General features: G+C 37.4%; 2 protein-coding genes across 8 annotated transcripts in view; both read right to left on the bottom strand.

Annotated features, from left to right (window-relative positions):
- LOC101165061 (cytoplasmic phosphatidylinositol transfer protein 1) overlaps window positions 1-7,762 on the bottom strand; it is a 46,075-nt gene extending 38,313 nt beyond the window's left edge. For 2 of the 3 annotated variants that reach the window (XR_002873691.1, XR_002873692.1), the window contains exon 1: window positions 6,920-7,762. Coding sequence is in view for 1 of the 3 variants with exons in the window: in XM_023957599.1 (XP_023813367.1) it covers window positions 6,920-6,967 (48 nt within the window). In the remaining 2 variants the exon portion in view is untranslated. The remainder of the gene's footprint in view (window positions 1-6,919) is intronic. The other variant, XM_023957599.1, reaches the window with a different exon arrangement.
- Window positions 7,763-9,014: 1,252 nt separating this feature from the next.
- On the bottom strand, window positions 9,015-16,667 carry LOC101164807 (sterile alpha motif domain-containing protein 3). 5 transcript variants are annotated; one of them, XM_020705349.2, is made up of 7 exons: window positions 16,305-16,660; window positions 14,719-14,749; window positions 12,048-12,156; window positions 10,836-11,829; window positions 10,378-10,551; window positions 10,116-10,205; window positions 9,015-9,865 (listed from the first exon to the last, which is right to left on the bottom strand). In XM_020705349.2, the coding sequence occupies exons 4-7, from the start codon at window positions 11,790-11,792 to the stop codon at window positions 9,530-9,532; spliced, it is 1,557 nt and encodes a 518-aa protein (XP_020561008.1). In that variant the 5' UTR covers window positions 11,793-11,829; window positions 12,048-12,156; window positions 14,719-14,749; window positions 16,305-16,660; the 3' UTR covers window positions 9,015-9,529. The 5 variants fall into 5 exon arrangements, 4 of the variants coding, with proteins under 4 accessions (XP_020561008.1, XP_011476550.1, XP_011476551.1 ...); XR_002873690.1 differs by having other exon boundaries at window positions 12,048-14,749; window positions 16,305-16,667; XM_011478248.3 differs by lacking the exon at window positions 16,305-16,660 and having other exon boundaries at window positions 12,048-12,834; window positions 14,719-15,223.
- Window positions 16,668-25,818: the final 9,151 nt, after the last annotated feature.

Genomic DNA, 25,818 nt, shown 5'->3' with positions numbered 1-25,818 from the left:
ACTAAATGCATTGAGTTGCTGTCATGTGATTAGAAATGTGCGTTAATGAGCAGTTGCACAGGTTTACCTAATAAAGGTAAACATATGTATATATATATATATATATATATATATATATATATATATATATATATATATATATATATATATATATATATATATATATATATATATATTTCTCTATACTTTAACCTCAAAATCTAGATGTGGGACTGAAATAATTAAAGTGAGACACTGATATAAAGAATTATTTAAAGCCACATCCTAGTGTTTATCGTTGGGTTTTTATCAACCAGTGGTTCATGAATTTCACTGCATCATTCTGTAAATAGCTGTCCACAAAGCGTCCTCATGCATTGTGATCACATTATAATGCGGCATGTCCAGCTGCTCTCTCCTCCTCATGCAGCATCTCCTTTTACACCTGTCCCATAATTCTACTGACACATCCAGTGTGTCAGCGCAGGTTCTATTCTCAGCAGCCATCGTTTCTCCACGTTTAGACAAGGATGTTGACAGTAAGCAAAGTTTGAGGGGGGCTGAGCAGAGGTGGGTTAAAGGCAACAACAGAAAATATGAGCAGGCGTTTTATTTAGAAGAAGAAAAAAGTATATTTTACAATAGATAGCCATCTACACCTACATTTGCTAAATGTTTCATGAGTTGGTGGAAAAACTGAAACCCTCTCATGTTCAAATGTACTTTTGAATGTTCCATTAAAACGTCAAAAGCTGCAGTGTTAGTTAATAAAAGGTTTAATCCAGCCCTCTAAGTGTTCACATTGAACATAAATATACACAACCATGGCAAAAAAACATGTGACGGTTTAAGGAAGTCGAGAAAATATGTTTTTCAATCTCAACTTCTCACTTTAATGCTAAGATGCATGCATTCTTCTGGTGTCTCAGTCCACTACATACTTTAAAATGAATAATAAATGAGTTTTGCTTCTTTTGCCTGCTATCTTGTGAAGTGCAAGGACAGGGAGCAGGACTGTACGTGCAAGAATGGCTTTAAAAAAGCAATACCACTTTCTTAAGGCCTTAAAGACCTCTGTTTGAAGCTGCGGATCAAGATATGAGGAGTTTCGAACACATAGCTGGTGGCAGCAGCAATAAGGTGCAACTGTTACAGGTGTAAAGCTTTGAAATGATGAGAGCTGGAGGCAGACTAACTGCAGTGATTTCAAATTGGATGTAATTTTTGAAAAACTATCTTGGTGAAACCAATCATTTAGGAAAATACTATAAGGATGAATGCGTATTCTTCTCAGTGGTCTCAGGCTTTTTCGAATAGCTTGGCTGTTTTAAATGAATGAAGAGTATAAAACCATGGCATAGATATAAGAAATGTCTTCAGACAAAAATAGAAGCATTAAAACAAAAATGGCAGATTTAGAGCAACATTTAAGAATTTTTCTCTTTTTCCTGCCTTTGTGTATTTTTCCCTTCCATCTTAAATGTCTCCTGAGTTCCAGTCTATAACAAAAATTTCTTCAGCCTTAAATAACTAGTAGTACACCTTCAAATAGTGTCTGTTCACCATTCTATTCATTTTATGTCTCACCTGTCTTAGTAGTTTTGCCTGCAGGCACCTGACCAGCGACTGATCTTAATTTAGCCGTCCACCCTTGGCTATAAAAAGCAAAGCATTAACCCCCCTTGTTTACCAAATCATTAATGTTGCTACGGAGAGGGGCCACATGTGTGTGCTTGTCTGCATCCACGCCACTGCTTTTCATGTAAGGGCAATGACTCAAGCAAGCCTAGTTCCTCTCAGCAAGCCATTCATGTCAATCAGCCATTTTCATGTTGCCATTTGTGTGGCAAAATTTGGTTCAATCCGCCAGATTAGCCTTTAAGGTTGGAAAATGTAATCTCAATGGAATATCCAGTCAAATGAAATTATCTTAACAGTTTATAAAATAAGAATTTGGATTAAATAAAAATGTGGGATCTATAGTTTCATTAATTAACTTTGAAGTTGTCAAAAATCCAGATTTTTTTTTAGAGTTTTTGTGGTTATAGACTTGTCAGTTTTCAAACCTCAAACCTTAAGTAGATAACCATTAAGTTGAAAAGGTGATGTTTTTTTTTTTTAAGAAAGCAAATGAACCTTATTTACCCCTACAGGAAACAAATATACCCAAATGACTCTAAAAACATACATAATTATGAAAGTATCCCACGCCTGAAGCATTGTGCACGACTTCATAATTACAATCACTTTAAAGTTGAATGATAAAACATGTTGCCTTAATTCCCTGCAAATGTCAATTGTTGCCCAAAAGACTAATCCTGCCAGCCGTAATTGAATGCACTTAATGGAGCAGTAATAACGGGGCTGTGGAACATCAAATTACTGCCTTAAAGAGGGCAGGACCACTGGCCACATTCACTAAGAAATGTTCTCAGTGGGACACAAAGAGAAAATGAACATTTTTTGTCGTTTATTTTTTAAATCCTGAGTGGTTTGTTTAAAGTGTTAACAAAAAAAACGGGAAACATTGTATATTACTGTTTAGTGAAAGTCAGTCATAAGAATTAAAAAATGTAAATTATAATGATGAAAAAAATTGAGAATACAGCCAAGATAGAATGAAATGTTTGCCAATTGAGGGGGCTGACAATAATTGTTAAAATAAGAGCTTTGACTTTTTAACTCCTTCATTCAGTCTAGAAAAGGTTGATTGTGTCTGTGCTGCACTCACTTGCTGCTTTCTGTTCTCTGATGTGTTCGCTTTGTCATGTTCAGTTCAGATCTCTGAATTTTTTGGGTCATATTTTAGTTTTACAGTTTACTCCTCAACACCAGTCCACAAAATGAATCTCTGAAAATCAGAATGTTCTTCTTAACCTAGTAAATAAAAGGGGAAAACAGTGACACATGTGCTTCTGGATTAACCACAAAGATTACCTCTGCAAACTTTATGACAAAGATCACTACAAAGACTTACATCTGCCTGCAATGAACCAATAAAAAAAAAGATTGATCTTACTTTTTTAAGCTGCTGCAATGAGGTTCTTATTTTGACCAACAGCCACTGTTGACCTAAAAAGCTCAGATTCATCAACAATGACCAGTTTTCTGTATTTATGGACAGGTACAACACACCAGTGGAAGGGTTTGAACCCCTTTTTCATTAAGATGGCTCAAACTTTCCAAAATACTAAATAGAATGCTTTTAAGTTTCTACTTGTAAAAGATGGCATCATCTGTATAAAAGTGCCCAAGTTCTCCAGACCTAATAATATCTCAGTTATTACTTTGACAAAAGAAACAAAGTAAAGCTTAATTGAAAGATTCTAAAGAGACCAGAGACAAATTCTAGAAAAAAGTAGACATAAAAAAATCAAGTTGTCTAATATAGACGGTGACTAAAATATTGACATTTTATATTTTATTTGGGTTTATAGAGTTTTTATGTGTCATAGTCCAGGTTTCTGTATTAATGTATATTTTATGGTACATTTCTGCAAACATAGGTTTACGTCATGTTGTGAAGAGTTATGTTTGATCATTTCGTTTTCTGTCTCTGCTCTCTTCCCGTGCCACGAGCATGCCAGGTTTAAGCTGCCAATCAACAAGCTCTTTTTATTTGTTATTAGCCTCAGTGTATTTAAGAACTATTTTTTTAGTTGTTCACTGCCAAAACCTATTGTCTTCGTTTCTGTTGTCACAATTTAAACGTTTTTCTTTTGTAATGATTTAGGTCAAGATCAGCTTTTTTCAATGGTAAAAGTTTTTCTTTTTCAGTTCTTTATTATATTTCTGGCATTAAATCGGGTTTTCTGCTTTTGGGTCCCCAACAATCCCCAACACAAAGTTTGGTTAGTTTCACCTTTTAATTAAACTGATCTTTCTTTATTTGCAGAAATAGAGATATCATTTTACTTGAGGGTGTTAGTGCCCTGTTGTAATTGTCCTACAAATACTTTTTAAAAATATCACAAGTCTTATAATTTTCATTTACTGTTTCCTAAAACATTCATTATAAAATGTAAAATAATGTAATTCTCTGTTGTGTTCTCTTGTTGTGGTTTAGCGCTCCTGAATCATTTTTGATTGCAATAAAAAAAATAAGAATAAAACAATAAAGACAATTTAATGTTTTGCAAAAACAAAAGGGATGTTAAAAAAATATTCCAATGTATTCCAAACATTTTGGAGTCTCCAAAGCATTGAGTAATAGTGATGTATTCATTAAAATGGCAAAAAAAAACTGTTCCGAAGTAAATGATCCCTGCATTACATTAATTTTTTTGCTTTTGCATCTTCCAGACTCTTTAATTTCGATGCTCCGTTCTCCCTGAGAAGAACCGCTGGGTGAAAACCTCTGACAGCTGCCAAAATGACACACGCAGTCGCACACAGACTCCCAGGCTTGTCCTTTGGCATCTGGAGATTCACTTTCTCGCTGGGTGACGAGCTCCTCAGGGCACAATGATGAAATGAGCTTTTCATTAGTCATGACATAAAGTATCCACTTTAGGTATAAAAACAAAATCTTTCTGAGACGAGATGCCATGTGGAACAGATTATTATAAGCACAGCCCCAAGACCGACCCAACGTTAACTGACGGTTGTTCCCTTCATCAAAATGAGACCAATCTATTGTGTCTGCAAGAACATTGCTGAATTCTTACTCCTATCTGCACAAACGCAGCCCTTATGAGCCTGTCTAGATCAAATTACAAGCTTCCAGACTAACACAGTTAAAGATGTCATCTGACTCTGCTTTTTTAGGAGTGGTGGCAAATATTCTCCTTTGAGTGACTGAGTCAAGCAGAGCAATGCTGTTTCCAAAGCTGATCTGTAATTTTGTCACGCAGCAAAAGGATTTCATGATCGAGATCATAAGAAAAGGGCGCTGAAACGGCTCCAAACCAAAACAAGTGTGCCGGCGGAACCTTAAGAAAGCTGCAGAAAAAGCAACAGCTGACCTTCTGAGCAGAGATAAGTTTCCATGAGCTTACATCACCTTCAATCCCTGCACAATGATGTCTGAGACTCCCAACGTTGATGGTACCGGTACTTTTAAGTTTTTGCAACTAAACAATATTCTAAAAGCATATTATTAATGTATCTATTTTTTAAAAAGTGTGTTTTTATTTGTTTTTACAACTAAAAGCTTTTTAAATACCACATTATCTTTTTGCATATCAATCAACATTCCAGTTATATAGAATGTGATTTTTTGTACTTTAAATCTTCAGAAGGGGATGATCATTTTAGTTGTATGATGGATTGATAAAGGGATGCAACCAACATAACACAAAAGGACACAATAATTCAAAGACCCACTTTGAAGAAAATTGTGGTTTTGCTGTTTTTAACATGTTTCTGTGGCATTTTCTTCATGATGGGGGACGTATATGTACATATAAGGAAAATTTAGCTAAAAGTTGCATTTCTGAGTATGTATTTATTTAAATCGTTGTGAATCAGGAGCAGACCAAAAAATGCAACTTGAAAAAGCTTGTAGGTGAGACGTAGAACCTATAACTGCAAACCACAAGCTCCCTTTTTCACTCTATTCTGATGGATTCACTTGTAGATTACTAGATAAAAGTACATCTTCTTTTTTCCTTGTCTGAACTGGGATCTGAATCAAAACTGTACGGCTGGATAGCTCCAACATTGCTCACCTTTTTTGTTTCACTGGAAATGTTAAGTTGGGGTTGTGATGGGCTGTAAGCTAGCAGAAGAGAGTGTAAACAAATTGATTATGGGAAGTGGAGAGGAATGTATTCTGCACCAACAGTCCCACCCACAACTCAGAGATACATTTCTAGTTAATTACTTTTTATTTGGGCTAAAAATGGCATAATCTTAATTAAAATACCACTGGGAATGCTTTTACAATAGATCAAAAGATGATCGGAGTGAGACTTTAATGGCAATTTTAAGGAGAAACATATATTGTCTTTGGGAGATAAAGTGCTTGTGTGGTCGATAAAGCAGTGCCTTGCTGGAAAATTCCACCAAACATTATATTCAAAGTGATTATATTATTGAATTATAATCACATGCACTCTGTGATTTTGAGTTTTGTATGCAATGATTCATCAAACCCCCGGTCAGATCAATAGATTAGGTTGAACTGGGTCATTTATATTAGCAGAAGATGTAAAAGCTGTTTGGTTCATTTATGTGTTCAATGGCACAACAAAGCAGCAGGACCAGCCAGCCTGAGGACAAGATGTGATGAAGCAGCATGCTGGCGATTAGAATTGTGAGACTCTTATTGAATAGTTTGAGATTAGCAGGATTCAGAGGCACTCAGACAAAAGAAAAAGTTGATCTTTGTTCAGTCCAGCTGCAGCCATCAGTAAAGATTCCTCTCTGGCACAAGATTGACTTTACAAAGATTTACTTTACTGTTTGTTAACATACAAATATTATGAAGGCCTATTGAGATTTTTAGTCGGTGTGAATTTATCCAAAAATGAGAGACAAAGGCTGTAATGTAGCCTAATTTGACAGACAACAACAGGCTGAAAATGCTGGATGTGGAGCTCAACATGCTTTCCTGCTAAACAACTCAGAAACTGTCTGTAATAACACATTAGAAACCTGTTTTAAAGGTAATTAATTGAGGTTCAAAATATTTTAAACTTAAAGTTCATATTATGATGTTCTCCATTACCCACAGCCTTCACTTTATTGTGCGCACTAATCTGTGCGCACTGAAGAAAACAGCAGCTCCACCCCGCGGTGGTTCCCAGGCCGCAGTATGATCTTTGGTGCAAAATACTACAGAGATGCATCAATGACAACTTTACAACAAGCAGTTCTACAGTTCAAATGTGGCTAACCGTCGAAAAGATCTGCAGACGTCTAGCTGCTGCACATGGATTTTACTCCAAATGTAGGAATGTTCCCCCCAAAAAACCCAAATCAAGAAAACTTCACCCACCTCTTCCACTGTGAGAGGCATGCAGATGCGGTACTCCTTCATCAACATTGTTCCCGTGTTAAAGGTGATGGCAGTTCTTGAATTGCGGTGTGGAACGCGGCTGCACAGAGGAATCCAAAAATCACCAAATCCCCGCTCACTTCTGCATCAGCAACACCTCCAGCCGCCGTTCCGCAATGCCCAGACCGCTCTGTGCGCACAGACAGCAAGTCCAGAAGTACAAGAGGTTCTGTCAGGGCGCCAAACAACCCCACGCCAGCAGCAGTCACCTGTCCGTTCCACCGCACCTGTGCTGTTCCCGAAGGATTCAAACTCCGCGGAAACAAAACTCCAACCAAGTCAGTCCCTGAAGACGCACAGTTTCAATCTAACAACCTCTTAGTAGAATTGGTTCTCAAACAAAAACAACGTTTCTGCATCAAGACAGCTTTTTTGTTAAATCCACCACGGGCAGCTCATGAGCAGAGATGCGCCACGGTGCGCGGCGCCTGCGTCAGTGAGGGAGCTGCTGGAGCGCAGCGACGCTGCAGGAAACGAGGATGTGACCATGAGACCTGCAGTGATTTAGAAATCACCATGAACTACTGCTTTAAAGCAACTTTACTGGTAAACAATGATTTAAAATAAGTAGTTTTATCAAGAAACTTGAGGAAAAGTCTCGCGTTCTGTTGATTTCTCTCAGTGTGGCGCAGAGAAAAGCAGAGAAAACAAATGAAACTCAAACAAAATAAACCATGGCTGATGAACAAAGATTTTCAGATGACAGCTTTATAAAACTATCATTTCTTTGAATTTGGGCGTATTTTACTCGTCCCTTCATGCGTCCTCCTCTTAAACAAGTATTTTTATTAATCTGACAGGCTGCAAATTTAGCGATGGACTTAAACAACACAAGAAACTTGTCTGATTTGTAGCACGAGTAGACCATAATTCAGAATTTAAAACATTTTGTTTTGAGTTTTAAAAAAAAGCAGATAGCAGCTCTTTCCCACACAAAAAGTGTCAAACAAAATTTAGGATTGAAGGCTTAGATAGCCGCTAATGAGCAACATTTGACGTGATGTGTTCCAGCTATTTATTAACGTGTGTTTCATGTAATAGATTACTGAGCTACGCATGATTATTATTTTTAAATCATTACTTCACTTTTTCTTCTGATTCAGGGGTTTAGATGCTTAATTTAGGGAAATACTGCGTGAATAAAGACCAAATCATCTGATTTCCATTTACAAATCAAATAAGATTATTTCTCATACTTAAGGTTTGGATATAAATTAACTCAGAGATCATTAGAATATTTTAAAACTTGCTTTTTTTTAAGTCGCACTTCCACACAAAGCACTGCATGATATTTATAGATAGTGTTTTCCCTTGCTTGATCCAATAAAAAAAAGAAAAACATGAATGGTACACTGTAAAAAATCCCAAGTTGATCCAACTTAAAATAATTTGTAACCTGGCTGCCTTAAAATTTTGATTAAAGTTGGCAAATTATTTCAAGTAGCTTCAACTCATCAATTTGTTTCCCAAACTTAAAGGATCGGGTTTATATCACTTATTGCTTTGTTTTGGGAAATGTATTTTTTAAGTTAAATAAACAAATATTTTTATTGTATCGACTAGGGAAGTCAAGTATTCTCAACTAACTTTCTTATTAAGTCCAACTAATTTCTTAAGTAATGTCAACTTACAACTATATTCCAACTACTTAAACAAATGTGTTGGCCAGATTTAAAATTCAGTTGCAGTTACTTAATTTGCATTGTTGACTCAACAAACTATACGTTCTTTTTAACTACAAAATTAAGTACCCACAACAAATCAATAAGTTATGTGAACTTGAACTTTTAAGTTGGAAAAACTATAATTGAGTTTAAATTATTCGAAATATTTTGCTAGCTTAAATCAAAATTTTAAGGCAGCCAGGTTACAAATTATTTTAAGTTGAGTTAACTTAAATTTTTCCCAGGATGTTTCAGCTTCTTAAATGCAAAAGTCGGTCAGAGTTAGAATTTAACACAAAGCAATGAAAAAATGCAATATTAAATCCACAACTAAGAAAAAAACATAACTTTATATTAAAGACAATCTCAATAATTTGTGAAAATTTTTATTTCAAAAGCATTGCTATTGAAATAGTATAAAATTATCTTTTTGAAACAAAGAAAAGAACAACATTTAAAACTCACATATGTGTCAATGTTTGTTGTAAAATTTTATGGAGATATACGCATAGTATCATTGCAAGTAGTAATACCAGTTGGCTTACCATCTTAAACACTGTAACACAACTAAAATATAGAACCATTTTTTTTCACATGTCACTGTGCGGGATGATGTTTCGGTGTGTGTGTGTGCGCGTGTGTGTGTCACAAAACAGAACAAATAACTTGCTTTCTCCTAAACAGTACACTTCAAAGTTTACAATTACACATTTTACAAATGTGTCAAAAATAAGTCCAACTGAACTAACACAGGAATTTGTTCAGAACATTTTTGCATCTTTCCATAAACAGAGACTCCTAAAACAGTTCACAAAAATGTAAATTCCAACTGTAGAGAATTCAAACAAAAATAATGTGTCACCTGCTTTTTTTCTGAAGAACGTCTCTACATTGTTCTCTGAAGCAGTTTGTTCCGCAGTCCATGAACGCGAGCAGAGCATGCACTACCCCCAATGTCCATGATTACCTTTTGGATGAATTCAAAGGTGTACTTCAGTTCCTTTGGATAATCGATGTTGAGGCAGTAAAGTAGTCCGATCAGCACTGCAAAGCCATTTGGTAGATCTCGCAACTCCCGCAAAACGATGCACCCCTCCAAGATTATGGAAACATTCACAACGTTCTTTGACTGAGCTGTCATCTCCGTGTTTTGGTCTGTGGTGACGAGTAGGCTGACACTCAATTCTTTCGTCTCTGCTGGGACCTCTGCAGCGTCCATGGTCTAAAGTAAAAAAAGAGAACAAAATGTGTATATATAACCCTAGCATTCAAAATGTGTTTTGTTTAGGTTATTTCTTCTGACGCCTGTGCTTCAGCCTTTTATCTGCAGGGGTTAAAGATGGTCACCAATATACATGGGGAGGAAACTCTACAGATCTTCACATCAATACAGATAGTGAGATATTTGAAGGACTGTCCTTTAAATTTTAACATCATGCATTATAGCAATACTGGGAGTGTTTCAATCTTACCTCTGAGAACCTAATGAAGTTTGAGACATCTTCTTTTAAGATGAATGGAAGTGCAAGAAGTGCAGTGGATCTCCTGTTCTGGTTGGACTTCTGTAACACCACCAAAACAAGCATTTCGGCTTTAGAGCCACAAATACACAAACATTGAACAGCTGAAATTATTTTATCTACTTTGTAAAAATCTTTTAACCTATTTATACCTGCAAATCAGTATTTTCATAAACAGATGATCATACCAAACATTTCAGTTTTATGTACTTACAACAGAATCAAAAGACACAAGAAGACTCTGGAGCTTGGCATCATGTCCCAGATTTGTTTTCCGTTGCTTTTGTGCTTCATACAAGTTGATCAATCTTGGCAAATATCGATCAAGTCCACTCAGGAAGGACTTCAGAAGGTCAGCAGATACTAGACGTGTGAACTCAGCACCAATCTTTGAAGAGTGAAAACCAAACATTTTACATGCAGAAAAACAGGTTGCTCATTCCTGGACAAATACAAAACATGTTAAATGGATATAAAAGTGAAGCAATATTTTAATTGCATAATCAGGCATTGCTATGACAAATGTAACATTTTGACAAACTAAAACTAGTGATAGATGTCAAAAATACTAAACTTACCTTTTATGTATGTTTTGTCAAGACAAGCCAAAACTGTGTCAAAACTATTTCAATTGTAATGAAGGAGGAACGTGTGAATAATGTTGGAACTCACCTGTCTTTCTGAAAACAAAGCTGGCCACCTGCTTTGAATCTCCGTCACAAGTGGCTCGTTCCCAACTATTTCCTTTCTGCGAAGTGCAAAGGTCTGGCCCATAAGTGAATTAATTAGATAATAATCTGGCTTCTTCTTCTTGACTTCATCTAGTAGAGATTCTCTGTCCTCCTCAAGGCTGTTGGAAGTTCTTCCTTGAGGGAAGTCTGGGAGAAAATTGGTCTCGCACCGCCTTGCTTTCTTCATCTTTCTGGTTATCTGCCCTGCTGACCTCTTGCGGTTTACTGCAAGCTCACGCGATCCAGCAATACGAAACTTCTGACGCAGGTTCCCCATCTTGAAACTGAGACTAAACTTCCAGCAGTAGAATCCCTCTTTTGAACCTGGCTCTTTTAAGCATGGGTGTTTCTCAACCAGGGCTTTGGCAACTTCTTCTATTTGTTTCTGAGTTGGATAGGCATTGTACTCATACATGGCACGACCAACCTTGTCAAGAATGTCGATTTTTATGTCAGTGTGAGACGAGAGAGGCAAAAGGGAACCATCCCTCTGATAATCTTCATTTCCTCGACTGAGCTTTAACTCAATGTCATAAGAGAAAGTGGGTATGGGGAACGGATTCGGCCAGGGTTTTGAGCGTCCAGATGTCTCGCCTGAGGACCAACAAGATGTGTCTAAGCTTTCAGTGTCCGGTGTGTCGTCTGACTGTGGAATGCTTGGTGGTGCCTTCATGATGACCTTTAGTTTAATTTTTTCACCATGTAAATCCTGCATGTTGTTGAGATTACAGAATTCCCCTCTGAATTCTTCATCTTGAAATTGGATGATCATCTCGCCCTCGCCTTCCAGGTTCAAACGGGTCATTAACATCAACTTCAGCTCATCCACTGTCTCTGGAAGAGCTTCAGTACAAACTCTCTGAATGTTGTCATCTGAAAGTATGACATGAAGCAACATGCTGGCTTGATGTTGATGGGAAAATACGGAAAAAGATCTGGGGATAAAATGAGACATGGGTATCAGACAGCCATAACACTGCAAGTTTTTTGTTGATAAGATGAAACACAAAATCACACATCCAAGTGTTACAGAAACTAATCAACAGACATATGATCCCTGACTCTTTTGGACATCATTTTGATCCCCTTACAACATCCTTGTTAATATGTTGAAACTTTACAAACAAACATGACAAAAAAATGTAAATAATACCTCTAATGTAGTAGAAAATCCTTGGGTGAGACCAAGAGTCTTCCTTGAAGGTGGTAAGGAGATAGTGGGCAGTAGCTGTTCAGTTCTTCTGGTTCAGCAATAACTACATCTGCAGAAGATTTCTTGTTAAGTTCATAACATCTGAGGTGCTCCAAGTACCAGCAAGAAAAACGCTCAATGATGAATGAAGCCTTGTTTGCAACAATTAGTACTTTGAGAATTTTGCCAAAATCTGGGAGGCCACTTGTGCTACCAAGAGACACAAACATGCCCTCAGCGTACACAGTGCCATGCAGAGAGGCGCGAGATGTAAGACACACGGATGAGACATCTTTGTACTTTGACTTGATGGCCTGTCTCAGTGAATAATCCAAAATGTCTGGAGAAACATGAATCACATTCCTGGCTTCCACTGGGGGCTTAAAAAGACTGGGCAGGTCAAGGAAGTAGGCCAGCATGAGTTGATGTCTTTTAGCTAATGTGAGCAAAACATTTTTAAAATTGTTCACATCACGGACAACTTTTTTAAAAAAACTGTGCTTAGCTTCAAAACGGATAGTCCAACAGTCAAGTAATGGTCCAAAACAACGAATGAGGTAGGGATAATGTTCTATAAAATGATGTTTGGGTCGTAACTTGAAGTCCGGGAAATCCTCCTGCAGGAACTGCCTGTGGTTCGATATTTTGTACTCCAAATAGCACAATGATTCAGTTGTAAACACAGAAGAGGAAAGAAGTTCCACAATGTCTTTCAGTTCAAGCAATATTCTCCAAGTTGTGTTGTTCTCTGGAATCAGATGACCAACCATCAGGGGTAGCAACCGCAAAAGAGTCCAATTCTCATGTCCATTGCCCCCAATTGTTCCATGAGCTTTAAAAGTCTTTGTTAGTCTTTGAGGTTGGTTAGTCTTGTCTGAGAAGGAATATGGGAAGTTCTGAATGGCAGTGTTTAATTCGTCAAGTGTGAAATATCCGTCAGAAATCAATTTCCGCAGACACAAGCTAAGTTCAACAGGCACAATTCCCTCTAGTAAGTCATGTAGGACATCAGGTGGGAATCCCGTTACAGCGTGAAAATAGGTCAACTTGTTTAAAACACAGTCATTTTTGACACCATCAACACACAACAAATCAGTGTCCTGTTTGAGCTTTGATACACTGGCTTCATAAGACAGTTTAGTTCTGAGAGGAAAAAAATCTTTTCCAACTTCAATTGTCTGAATATCCCTGCGACTTGCCAAACAAAACCTGCAAAACTTATCTACATTAAAAGATTCCTGAAAACCAGCAAGAGAATGTGCTCCTAAGTTATCAGCAGAGACAAAACCCACAGTACCTTTGACATTTGCCCCTAACCGCTGGATAAAAACACCTTGGTTTTCAAGTATTTGGATGTCTTTCAAAAGAGCATCTAAAACAATATCATAACCAAATTTTTTTAAATCAGCACTCTTACACAAAACTGCAAGGTAAATAGATGACAGGGCAGATCTATGTTTGATTGGAAGATTTAAGATTACCCAATACACAGCACACACTTTATGTTTTTTTCTAGAGGTACCTAATGGGTTACACACCTCAAATTCATCGATATACAAACCAACTGCTATTGATAACTCATCTCTGGAGATTAGTGGATTTTCTTTGAAGAAAAGGCCATCACGAAATGACTTAAACTGGTCAGGCTGTGAATTAACACAAGATTTATCTAATACTTTGTCAAGGATCTCATTCCTACTCAGCAATTCAGTTAAGACACGAAGTATGGGCACATACACAAAACTTTTTTTCTCATCTGCATCCAGTAAATACTCTACTGGTTCAATGACTGGAAAATTATCTTTGAAAAAATTTGATCTTTTGTGATCAGAGCCAAATGGACCACTCTTTAAAAGAAAACCAAGTGGATTTGTTTCTTTTACAACCTCTGTCAATAATGCCAACAGGGGTCCTTCAGAGTTACAGTTGTGCTCCTTCAACACATTTTCAATTGATTTCTTTGTGTACTCTCCAGCTAAAGTACCAATATCATAGAGTGATTCTACTATTTCCTGTGTAGCTGACTTAGATACATGAAGGACTGTCTGCATACGCAAGAATAAGGACGCTAGTCTATGCTTGATTGACTCTTCATTAACTTCTTCAAATTCCTCCTCTACTAAAAAATCACCTTGAGAGACATCACTGTCTATTGCTGTAACATCAGATATCTCACTTGCTGTTGCTGGTAGATCATGAATTAATTCTGGTCTTAAATCATTCAAAACACAACCACTATGATATCTACTTCTATGTGATGTATATGTGGAATATACATTTGACTTAAAAAGACAATGCTGGAAAGGGCACCTTAAAGTTTCCTTATTTTTCAAATGGACTCGCAGATGAACAAAGTAATTTTGAAGTGTACATGACTTTGAAAACTCACATAGTTCACAATGCAATCTATATGTAACAATGCTACTTCCAGGAGTTACAGAATCTTGAATTTGACTAGTCACTGTTTCATGCTTAAGTAAATGATTTTTGAGAGCCACCTGAGTCTTAAAAGTGCAAACACAGTCACTGTAGATGCAGGGCAAGGGACAAGACCTGCTGTAATGTCCGTGCTTCAACTTGTAGTGTCTTATTACACTGCGCTGATTAGATGTGGAAAATATGCAAAACTTACATGTCCACTTCATATAGACTTTTCTCCCTTCCTGTAATAAAAAAAAGACATTTAGTTAAGGTGATATGCTGGCAGCTGCATGAAGATGACCTCTCGCAAAATACAGCAAAGCTTGTCTCAATTCCTTATGTTGCCCTTGTGATGGTTTGTGCGGAAAAGGAGTGTGCTGCTTTAAAAAAAAAGTTTAAAATAGTCTTGCACAGCACAAAAATCATTTAATAGTAGCACCAAAGCAGAACAAGCAAGATTGCAGACTGTTGCATTAAAATTAAAGGTATTTTACCATTATATAAAAGCAAAAGTCCAAAGCAGGATAAACCATTTAACCATTTTAAATTTTAAATAACTTTAACACAGTGCTTCTAAATTATATTTTCAAAACCCCCTGGAAAAAAGTAAATGTTTCGCACCCCCTACTCACTGCGCTTTCTATAAAAATTGTGCAAGTGTACCTAAAATTGTATTCTTTTTAACATTAACAAAAGCAAAATAAATAAACTTTAAACAAATGCTAATTTTATTTTTCCAACACAGAAACTTTCTTATAGTCTAAAACAGAAAAAAAAAAATCTTACAGTGACTGAAATAAAAATCTGTCAGTCCTTATTTAAACTAGAAACATTTTTGACCAACTGAACCATTGATGCTGAGAAAAATAATTAAATCAATAAATAATATTAAATTTAAATTGATCTGAACCATTAACACAGCAGCACCAATATATATAATGTTTTTAGTATATTAGGAAAATACTAAAATATCTAATATAAAATACTAATATACAATATTAGAAATTCCAAATATCTTGCAACGCAAATAGTAAAAATCCTCCAAAAAACATCACTACATTAATAAACCATTGATTCCACATCCCAGCAGCAGAGCGGGATCCGATCAGCAGCCTGCCCCCCACCCCCCACTGGCGCACCTGTTTCTGTGTGTGTGGGTGTGTGTGTGTGTGTGTGTGGGTGTGTGTGTGTGTCCCGCAACACACGGGGCTGCTACTTAAATATTTTTGGTTTTTCAGCGGATCCCAGCGACAAGAGGAAAACTTTCGGGACACGTATAGTCTATGGAAACAGAAGAATCTTCAAGAAATGAGCGGAGCTGCCCGCAGACTTCGCGCTGCGCTGATAGAGTTATACTGCTCAGTCCAAAAAGCCGCGATTTTCAAATTTTCTATTAAGGGTCACCGCGCCGACATCCTGCTGCCGGAGGCAGATTTGCCGGCGTATCATTCAATCAGAGTGCAATGTGAAAACAGCTTAAAGGAACAAGTTGTACTGATTTTCTGTCTTCACTAATGAAATGCAGTCTGCATTTTTCCTCTGCATACACACAGACAAATCCAATTTCCAGCAACTAGCCAGACACTTTTCCAACCAAATACATACAACCATTCCATAACTTAAACAGTGGGTTAATGTAACGAAAAGACATACTAAGAGGCTTTTATATGACATTTCAGATAGCTAGATAATTATGCTAGCTAGCATTGCAAGTCTGCATTGCGCACAAGGCACAGAGAAAACAGCCACCCTGTTAAGTTTGACACTCATATAATAAAAATAAAGTTATGGACTTACCTTTTAACTGATCGAAGTCCTCTTGTGAGTTTAAATGTAGTGCAGAAAAATATACTCCTTTGTCCACTAAAAGGCGATTCCAACATGTGAGGAAAATGGACGTATGTGACCTCATTTCATGTGAGTGTGCAGGCACAGGTTGACCAAGGGCACTGTGCAGGGGCAGTGTACTGAGCATGTCCAAAACCTATCTCACTTTTGTACAAGTTGGCGAAAATTAAACTTTAAAGTATACTTAACTATTTATTTAGTCGCAAGGATTAAAACCTAATATTTCTAGTTGTCTCCACTTTTTGAAAAAGTTTAGTTGACCTGACTCAAGAAAATAAGTAAGAAGAACTAAAAATGAAAATTCTTTTTTGCAGTGTACCCGCAGTTCCGCTTTTTACAGGTAGGTGTCACTAAACCTCTTTGAAGTAAACTCAAGTAATTCAGTAAGCAAAATCATGTGACAAACGGGAGCCATTATGATTTGAAAAAAAAAGCCAACGATGGGTGTTGAATATGATGGGAAGTCACTTGTTGAACATAAAAAAAATCAGTATTTGGCACTAAAAAGGGATTTAGTATCAAATGATGATGACCACTGAATGTCTGCAGCATGTGTTTGATCCTGCTGAGCTTGCACATTTTTGGGTTAAATACATTCTCTGAAAAAGACCTCTAAGAGTATGCAGGTATAGACTTATTTTCAGTTAGAAATAGACCTTTAGTTTGTCAATCATCATCCACCCCTTTGTCAGAAACGAACATTCCTGCAGTTTATTGGGGTGTCAGAAGAATGCTTTGATACATGGTTAAAATAAAAAAACAAGTGAATAATTATGAAAAGTTAGTACCGTAGTCATGTCCATTTGATTACAAAAATGACTGAAAACTCTTAAAATATAGTAACAGGATGCAAACATTGATTATTTTTGTCTCTTTAACTGGAACTACAACTTTAGCCAAAAAACCTAAGCAAGGGTTCTCACTTTTGACCTCAAGAGGGTGCACTTGTATGTGATGTTCTTTTGAGAAGCATCCATGCTATGATCAAAACTAAAAGACACACATTCAGGCGAATAGCATCACCAACATCTATAACCTTTGTTTTGGTCTAAAATGCTTTTACTGAAACATCTTTCTTCTACATGAGATTAGATCTAAAGGGACAAAAATACAGTAAAAGCAGTGGGATGCTGCTTTATTGTTTAACAGGTATCTCTAGATTTTTTATTGTGCAGTAAATAAAACTGCCTCTGATCAGAAAAAGAGGTCTTTCAGATGTAAACTGCTGACATAAACTATGGAAGAGATCCCTAAATACTTTCAACATCAAAACTACTGTAATTTAGGAATCAAAACTGTTGTTACTTCCCAAATACAGGAAGAAATGAAAAGCTTCCAGCAGAAAAGAAAATGGCACATAAATGTATTTTATCTTTTTCAGTTTGGGACTGACAGATTGGGTTCCACATTGATCACAACATGGTTTAAAACATTTGGTTCTTCTAGCAGCATGTGGTGCAAAATGATTAGTTATAACACATTTTTTACAGTCACTTTTACTGTGCAGGGATAAAAAAAATGACTTCAAACCATGGCAGCTAATCTTCTTGTCAAAAGTGGGCGCAGATGGTGAGGCCCTACATGCATGGAGAAATGAAGGGGATGAAAATGTAACTCCTTTTTCTTTATCAAACCAAAGAAAGTATATTTATAATAATAAAAAATAGAAAATTATACAAAAAAATGAATTCAATCAGAAAAACAAACAACATCTGGTGAGGAACAAAGTGATAGTTTACAGAATAGGGACAAACAAGGGACAGCTGTGATGATGGAGAAACAGCAAAATACGAAATGAAAATATATAAAACAAGAAAACTGAGTGAACCAGCAACAGGCAACAATTTCGTTTGATGAGATTTAAATTTTCATCAATGTTTGCCTCAATAAAAGCTTTCTTAACCCTAATTTTGTGGCCAGGTCATTTATTACGTCAAACTCCAACAACCAGCCGGCTGAAAATGTCCGACATCGCAGTTACAGACAAAATAAAGAAGGTTGTGTCTTTTAAAAAAAAATACAGAGGGACTAAAGTCTACAATCTAGTAAACACTGCACACGCAAGATGCTGCAAATGTCATTGCTTTTCTTCAAGAAAGAAAACAAATCTCCTCAAAGATGTGAGCAAAATACTGAGGTTTTATACGTGAGAAAGCTGACAAGGACAGATGTTCGATCTCTGAAGGACTTTGTGAGGTGATAAGATAAGTCTGTGGATGAACTGCGGTCTGTCTCCATTCCCACAGACAACACTTTCTGAAGTGACATGTGATGTGAAGGGAGGACTGAAGGAAATGGATTTGTTATTGATGTTTTTAACATCCAGATACTTGTAAAACCAGAGTACTTTTCCTTCATAAAATAAATTTTTATAGTCAAAATTGATTTGATATTTATTCAAATGAAACAAAATAAGGTAAATATTGCATATATATATATATATAAATATAAATCTTAGATCAACAAAAAAGGAGGAGTTTGGGTTGACAATCTGCGGACGGTTCCAGAGCCAACCGGATCTATGAGAAATCACCAACCAGAACCTTTCATTACCATCAGATGTTTGCAAACTGAGAAAATCGAACTCTTTGCAGGCAAAGGAGTTACAACATTATCCATATCAGTCATTCTGACTGCAGCCCTTTAGAGCCGCCACTGATTGCTGAGACTGTTTCCATAGATACGCTGAAACACAATTCACATCTTAGATTCCTGAGCTTTTCAAAAAAAGTGCAGGGGCTTCTGGTTGACAGTCATTAACATAAAAGAAAACGAACAAATCCAATGACTGAGGTATTCATGTGTCTTTTTTTTTCAGGAAATTTCAGCCTTCCTATTTGGGAATCTGGGGGGTCACAGAGGTTTGTATGAATCGTGCACATTTCATTTTGAGAGGGAGATAGTCTGTTGCATTATGTATAATAAAATCTGAATTTATTGCCATTGGGAGAAATTGCTGGATAAGATGTGGCACCTCTTTTATATCTTTACTCTCAGCCTCCATTCCTCCTTGAAGATGAAACCGCAAACACCCAATATAACAGCCATTAAGGTGTGATGGAGGGTGGGGGGTGGAGGCTCTTCATGCGTGTCTGTTTGTTTGTTTTCTGTGCTCACGCCCGTTCCGGTGAGCTTGTGGGTCTGCTTTGTGGGATCTTACAAACAGACTGATTTTCCTTTGTCACAGTGGCTGCAGCGTTTTGGGGGTCTGGTGATCATCCCCTGCTTGCAGCTTAACTGCAGCTTCCACATCACTATGGAGACACCGGTTGCTATACATCAACCAATCAGTGACGAGTAAAAACAGTAAAGCGGTGCCAGGTGAAACACTCGCTTTGGGTTAATAACTTTACTTTGGTGTGGGGTTTTTCTGCCTTAAAGTGAGATGTTTCTGATATCAGAAAAGCAGGATGAAAATGGGGAATGTTTTTTATTGTTAGCTCTTTGGTGACCAAGTTAGTTGACCAAAATTTTGTGGAAGTTTTTATCAAAGTAGATTCTGTTAGGCATGTTTACCAGACATTGAAAGACAAGTAATTGTTTGGGTGATTTGGTGTAGTAGTTAGGCCTCTCGTCTGGCAACGAGAAGGCCCTGGTTCAAAACCTGGCTGAAATCTTTTTGTGTGGAGTTTGCATGGTCTCTCAGTACATGTGTGGTTTTTCTCCAGGCACTCCAGCTTCCTTCCACGGTCCAAACGCATGCTTCATGGATTTATTGGTGATTCCAAATTGCTCCTTGGTGTATATGAGAAGTTGTGATAGGCTCCGGCAACTCTGTGACCCTGAAAGGGGTTCAAAAGGTTCAGAAAGGGATGTCCTTGTATTTGAAGGGTGTGGGTCCTTCATGTGCAGAGTTTAAGTTAAAAGTTAAAGTTAAAGTCCCATTATTTTTCACACACCTAGATGTGCGAAATTTGTTCTCTGCATTTGACCCATTCTCTGGGGGAGCAGTGAGCTGCAGACACAGCCGTGCCAGGTAACCAGGGCCGGCCCTGGTCTTCCGGGGGCCCTAAGCGAAATTTAATTTGTGGGCCCTCTAACTGATCAGCAGCACCAACAAAACGCAACTGTTGTTGTAATATAAATGAGATATCTCTAGTGCAGAATGTTGGAAAGAAGTGCCTTCACTGTTGTGCGTGTGTGCACAAATGTATAACTGTCTTTTAAGTAATAATGAAACAATAAGTTTGATTTGGGTTCCATATTGGGTAGATTTGAACTGACCAGCAGCAGCATCAACGTTTTCCCTTTCAACAGAAGATGTGGTGACAGGAGTTTCTTCTGTCTTCTGTCTTCTGTCTTCAGCTAAAAAACAAGAATTATTATACAATAATTAATGATGAAGTTAATAAAATAACTATAGCAGAATACTACTAATAGTTTAGTGGTTCAGTTAAAATCTGTGTGCAGGTTTTTCACAATGTCATGATCTTTTTATATATTTATGAGAAATAGATTGTTTGATTATATATTTGCAAAAGATCATATTTATTTATTTAATTATGAACAGTTTGGGGCTCCATACTCTTCAGCCGCTGTTTATGGAAAAAAAAGGGTTATGCAGACACTGTTTTTTAAATTACTTTACATGCCACATGAAGGGATGTGGATGCTGCACCTCCTCCAATACTTTTTGATACTTTTTGAGAGCAGAAGAAAATGTTGGCTGACACGGAACTGTGCAGAACATCGTCATTATGTACAACCAAAACTGCAAAATACAAATAAAAAGAAATGTACCTATTTATAAATAATAAATGTGAATAATAATTTGAGTATAAATGGAAATATAAGCATTTATACACTTCTTATTCTATTATTTTGTATGTTCATAATTTTAAAATGAGTACATTTATTTTATTTGTCATTAATAAATTAGAACCTTTATTTCCTATGTATTTGGCAGTTTTGATTCTCCATATTCCATGCCAATGCAAGATTTTAAGACACATTGTTGAAAAAGTCAGACTACCAGACTGTCTATAACAGATAAACAGCAGTTTCTATACTGACATAAACCGGAAAATGCAGAACGCACTAAATATGTGTTAGCAAAACAATTAAACAATACAATAACGTGAGTTAAACATTTATCAGCCATCACCATTGTCGTTATTTAATCTTCTCTTCGCCGTTTTGGAAGGTCATGTCTGACCTCATCCAGGAAACTTGGGTATCAGAATTATTTTAGAGTTTTCCATTGGAAATTACGAAACGGGGTCGTTTATGTGCAAACTTCACCTGTCTTTCTAACTTTACCGAACTTCGGATCAATTAGTATTTTAAATTGCGAATGCACAGAAATACTGGATAATGTAAAAAATAAAGCCCCATCATCCTCCAAACTTACCTTGTGACTGATGTTGAATTCTTCATCTTTTTTCAGCTCCTGATGGTTAAAGTCTATGTGGCATGAAGTGCTCTTGTTGTCGCTTTGATTTGATCAGCGTGACAAAATGCGCTCGTTTTTTTTCTTTTCTCAACTTTATTGAAACAAAATGCGCTCGTAAATACACACTGTGCCAGGATCAGATGCAGTGATGTTGACCAATCGTTGCTGAGAGGGGCGTAACGTCATTATTTGGGTTGCCAGATTGGTTCAGGTGTGTTGAAGGGGGGATCACAAAAGTGCAGGCAACATTCTTTTGCACAACATTCACAGCTATGAAAAAGGTTGCCAGATTTGGGTCTTTTTTTAATTTTATTTTTTCGCCACTTCGGGGCCCTGGTGGTGACGGGGGCCCTACGCGGCTGCGTAATTCGCGTATAGGGAGGGCCGGCCATGCAGGTAACCATTTGGTGGTTTGACCCCCCCAATCCAACCCCTTAATGCTGAGTTTTTTCCGAGTACTCCAATCCAAAAACATAGGTTGATTGGTATTGATCTAATTGTGTGTGTTGTATGTTTCATTACTTCTCTACCAAAATCTAGTGACCTGTACAGAGTGAACCGTACCTTTGTTCAGTGGTTGCTGGGATAGGCTCAAGCAACCCCCTTGACTCAAAACAATACATAAAGATATATTGAAAATGGATGAAACATAATTTGTACGCATAAGCAGGTTCATTTGAATTATTTATGATGAATTTCACAAATAAAATCACTTTATAAAAATGTTTAAAACAAAAAATAACACATGTAACTCACTTCATAGTCCCCCTGGTTAGTTTGAACATCCATTACAATCATTCTAAGTATACATTGTTATGAATTTGCCCAAACACCAAAATTGAGAAAAGTCGAGGTTTAGAGACGCAAAAGACAAAAATTGCAGGGCAGAAAAACTGTCTTTAAATCGATTCAATACAAACGCACAGGTCATGTGAACACTCCCTCTGTCCAGCAATCATCAACAAAACCCAACGTTTGACCAACCAATGGATCAAAGCAACTGAAAAATAATTTCACTTTTCTATTTAGTCTAGTTTATTTTTAATAACTCTTGGGGGTGGAGCAGACATAATTGTTCATGCTTTGAATAAAACCTTCAAGCCAAAGCAAACAATGGATTATTTACAGGCTTTTCTTTGCATGTCGACTGGAGGTCCCCCTAATTGATCCGTGCTGCTTTCTAGTTGTCACAGAACAAAATGATGAGTGATGGCGTGTGAAAAAGCACCCCAGGAGATGACGAACGGCTCCTACTGGCCAAATTAATGGCAGTGATAACAGCCGATGACATGCGTATAATAGGCGGATGGCAGACAGCGGTCTCGGGCTGCGTTTGCTAACAACTTGTGTGATTAAGTGTTTTCCAAACTGGACACTCACTGTGCTGCGGTCATGTTGTCAACAAATGTATAATAATGATGCCAATGCATGGACAAAACTGCACTAACGAGAACCACAACAAATTTTATCTGGCTGCTTTTGTGTGGTGATGGTGAAAAAGGAAGTCAAAACAGCAGACATGAAAGGGAAAGAGGAGGAAGTGGATGAAAATGGGAGGAGTGCAAGGAGGTCAAGCCGGCTAGGATGTGAGAAAGGCAGAGCTTGGAAAGTTAATGATCTTTCAGGTGGATACTAATGAGTTCATCAGAGGAGCTTTAAGGTGGAGCCCAGACCATGATGAAAGTGGGGAGACACACACTCACATTTCACCTTTTTACCAGTAAAGTGCAAACAAAGACAAACTATGAATTGATGAGTCACATTTCCACTTTTTAAAAGATAAAACCTTCCTTTTATTGCCTCGTGTGAAAGGAGCAAGACATTGACTCAATAAGCTATTCTTCTGTTCCTTCTCTACCTGTGCTGGGTGCTTTGCATTCTGCCTGAATCTCACTAGTCTTATCAGGAGTTAATTTTCACAGTGTAATTGATTTACAATGAAACCCTTAGAGAACAAAAAAAAAAAAAAAACATTCTTAAGCTTTGCTAAGAGAAAAAAAAAACAGATGAGGAAATGTTGCGATATGCTCCACTGATCCTTCGTCTGCTTTGTAAATTGCTTCTGAAATAACATTTACCTGGGTGGATTGGAGGTGGCTGTCAACTGTCGTTGGTGGCTGGGCACAGCCTCACCTGTTCCTCACTGTTAACGGACGCTTCTGCAGCCGAGCTCACTCACCTGCGTCGGGCTGAAATGCTGCTGATTAATTATGCAAGCGCAGAAGTCCCTGGAGGAACAGCGCGGATTTAACGGATATGAGTTTGTCATTCAGCTGCACATGCCGTTTACACGCCAACTGGGAACACACACACTTGTTTTTTTACTTGCTGCATAAAATAAGGAAATATTTTACAGTCGAGCTCACTTTAAGTCGATTATTGTGACAAAGAATCTCATTTAAATCACGTGTTTTCCCAAACCTGTTTTCCCAAACATGCTCTCATTTGATGACTCAACTTCCTTCCTTCCTCATGAGCATGACAGTGTGGCAAAGGAAAGTATTAAGGTTGATGTGATACAAATCTCTGAGATAAAAAATGCTGCTTTTGTTTCTGGCCAAATGTGTTACAAGCTAATAACAAGATACACAGCTTCCATTAAAAACTGGTAATAACATCCATCCATCCATCTTCAGAACCCGCTGGTACCCTTTCAAGCTCACAGGTTGCTGGAGCCAACCCAGTAATAGCTGGGTTGGGTGAAGGTGGGGTACACCCTGAACAGATTGGCATTCTGTTGCAGGGCCTCATACGCTTATATGCTCATATGCACACCTAGGGGCAATTTAGAGACACAGATTAACCTACGAAGCATGTTTTGGACTGTGGGAGGAAGCGAGGGGATCCCTGACAGCAGACAATATGGTGGCCAGATTTGCCAAAGCAAAAATTCCATACATTTTCAGAATTGTAGCAACTTTTATTAAAACCTTTTAACGTGAAAAACAGTAACTATTATGATCTCCATGTCAAAGGAAAATTTTTGTTTGCATAATGAGCTTATAATGGGACAAAAAACTGTAATAGTTTTATTCTTTTCAAAAAGGATATTAACAAAATCCTGTTCAGATCCTGTTCACATTTGTAAAACTGTTAACCCATTTGTATTGGAGTTTTAGCTTAACACGATCAACGTGAATCGGCTCATTCTGTCATGGAGAAAAGCAACGTTGCACCAGTATGCAATACTTTATATTAATAATGTGTTGCAGTGAAAAGTCTTTTTTCTCTGCCGATCAGCTGATTCACATTGATCGCGTAAGGAGCTACAGTACGTCAAACGGCATAGTAGGTTTTGAAAGAGGTTAAAGGTTTAAACATAATTGTTATGGTTGCCAGTTAAATTAGCTTTTTCTGACAACAATAAAGTATTTTCTTACCAAAATGGGGGGAGAGAAGGTGAACTTGCGGTTCAGGTCGAGGACTTCCAGCTCCGGCGAGTGATGTCTGGGCGCCATCTTGTTGTCTGCAGCTAGGTCCTCATGGAGGAAGTCGGAGTGCCTGAAGAAAACTCCTGCATGCACAAGGAGAACATGCAAACTCCACACAGAAAAACTCCCAGCTGGGATTTGAACCATGGGTTTTAAGGCAAGAGCACTACCCACTGCACCACCGTATCTGTTTGAAAACCAAAGTTTATTCTGCACTGGGGAGAAGTGCCAGAAAAAGAGTCATGTTTAACACCCAAAAAGACTCAAGCATGTCTGACATTGGCAGTTTAAACAATCTTTATTGGCTTAGAATTAAATGTGAGTTGAAACTCAGAGTGTTTGATCCAGGCTTTTGTATTACCTTAAGCTGCAGCGTTGTTCCTTTTGGAACAATTTTTCAATTTTAGGATTTTATTTTTAATCTTCTGTTCTTTTCTGTCTTTTTTCATCATTTAACTTCATCTGGCTTCAGTTCAATCCCCTTACCTGCAGCTTGTTTCAATAATGCCTTCGTCATCCTCATCCTAATCTTCATCCCATTGTTCCTATTGGCCGACTTTCCTCCTTTTTGTTTTGTTTAACAGAAGCTGATTCTGAGTTTAGACTGAGTTTAAACGTTGTTGTTGCTGCACTGTTTCTG

This window comes from Oryzias latipes, chromosome 8 (assembly GCF_002234675.1).
Source record: "Oryzias latipes chromosome 8, ASM223467v1".
NCBI classification, from domain to species: domain Eukaryota; kingdom Metazoa; phylum Chordata; class Actinopteri; order Beloniformes; family Adrianichthyidae; genus Oryzias; species Oryzias latipes.
This window is presented reverse-complemented; position numbering and strand designations above follow the sequence as displayed.

Excerpts from the sequence above, each read along its gene's own strand:
- LOC101164807 (XM_020705349.2), bottom strand. The coding sequence starts at position 11,792 with ATGTTGCTTCATGTCATACTTTCAGATGACAACATTCAGAGAGTTTGT. Across the intron at positions 10,552-10,835 it reads CTTTGTTTTCAGAAAGACAG|ATTGGTGCTGAGTTCACACG; the intron begins GTGAGTTCCAAC and ends CACTCTTCAAAG. Across the intron at positions 9,866-10,115 it reads ACTTCATTAGGTTCTCAGAG|ACCATGGACGCTGCAGAGGT; the intron begins GTAAGATTGAAA and ends TTTTTACTTTAG.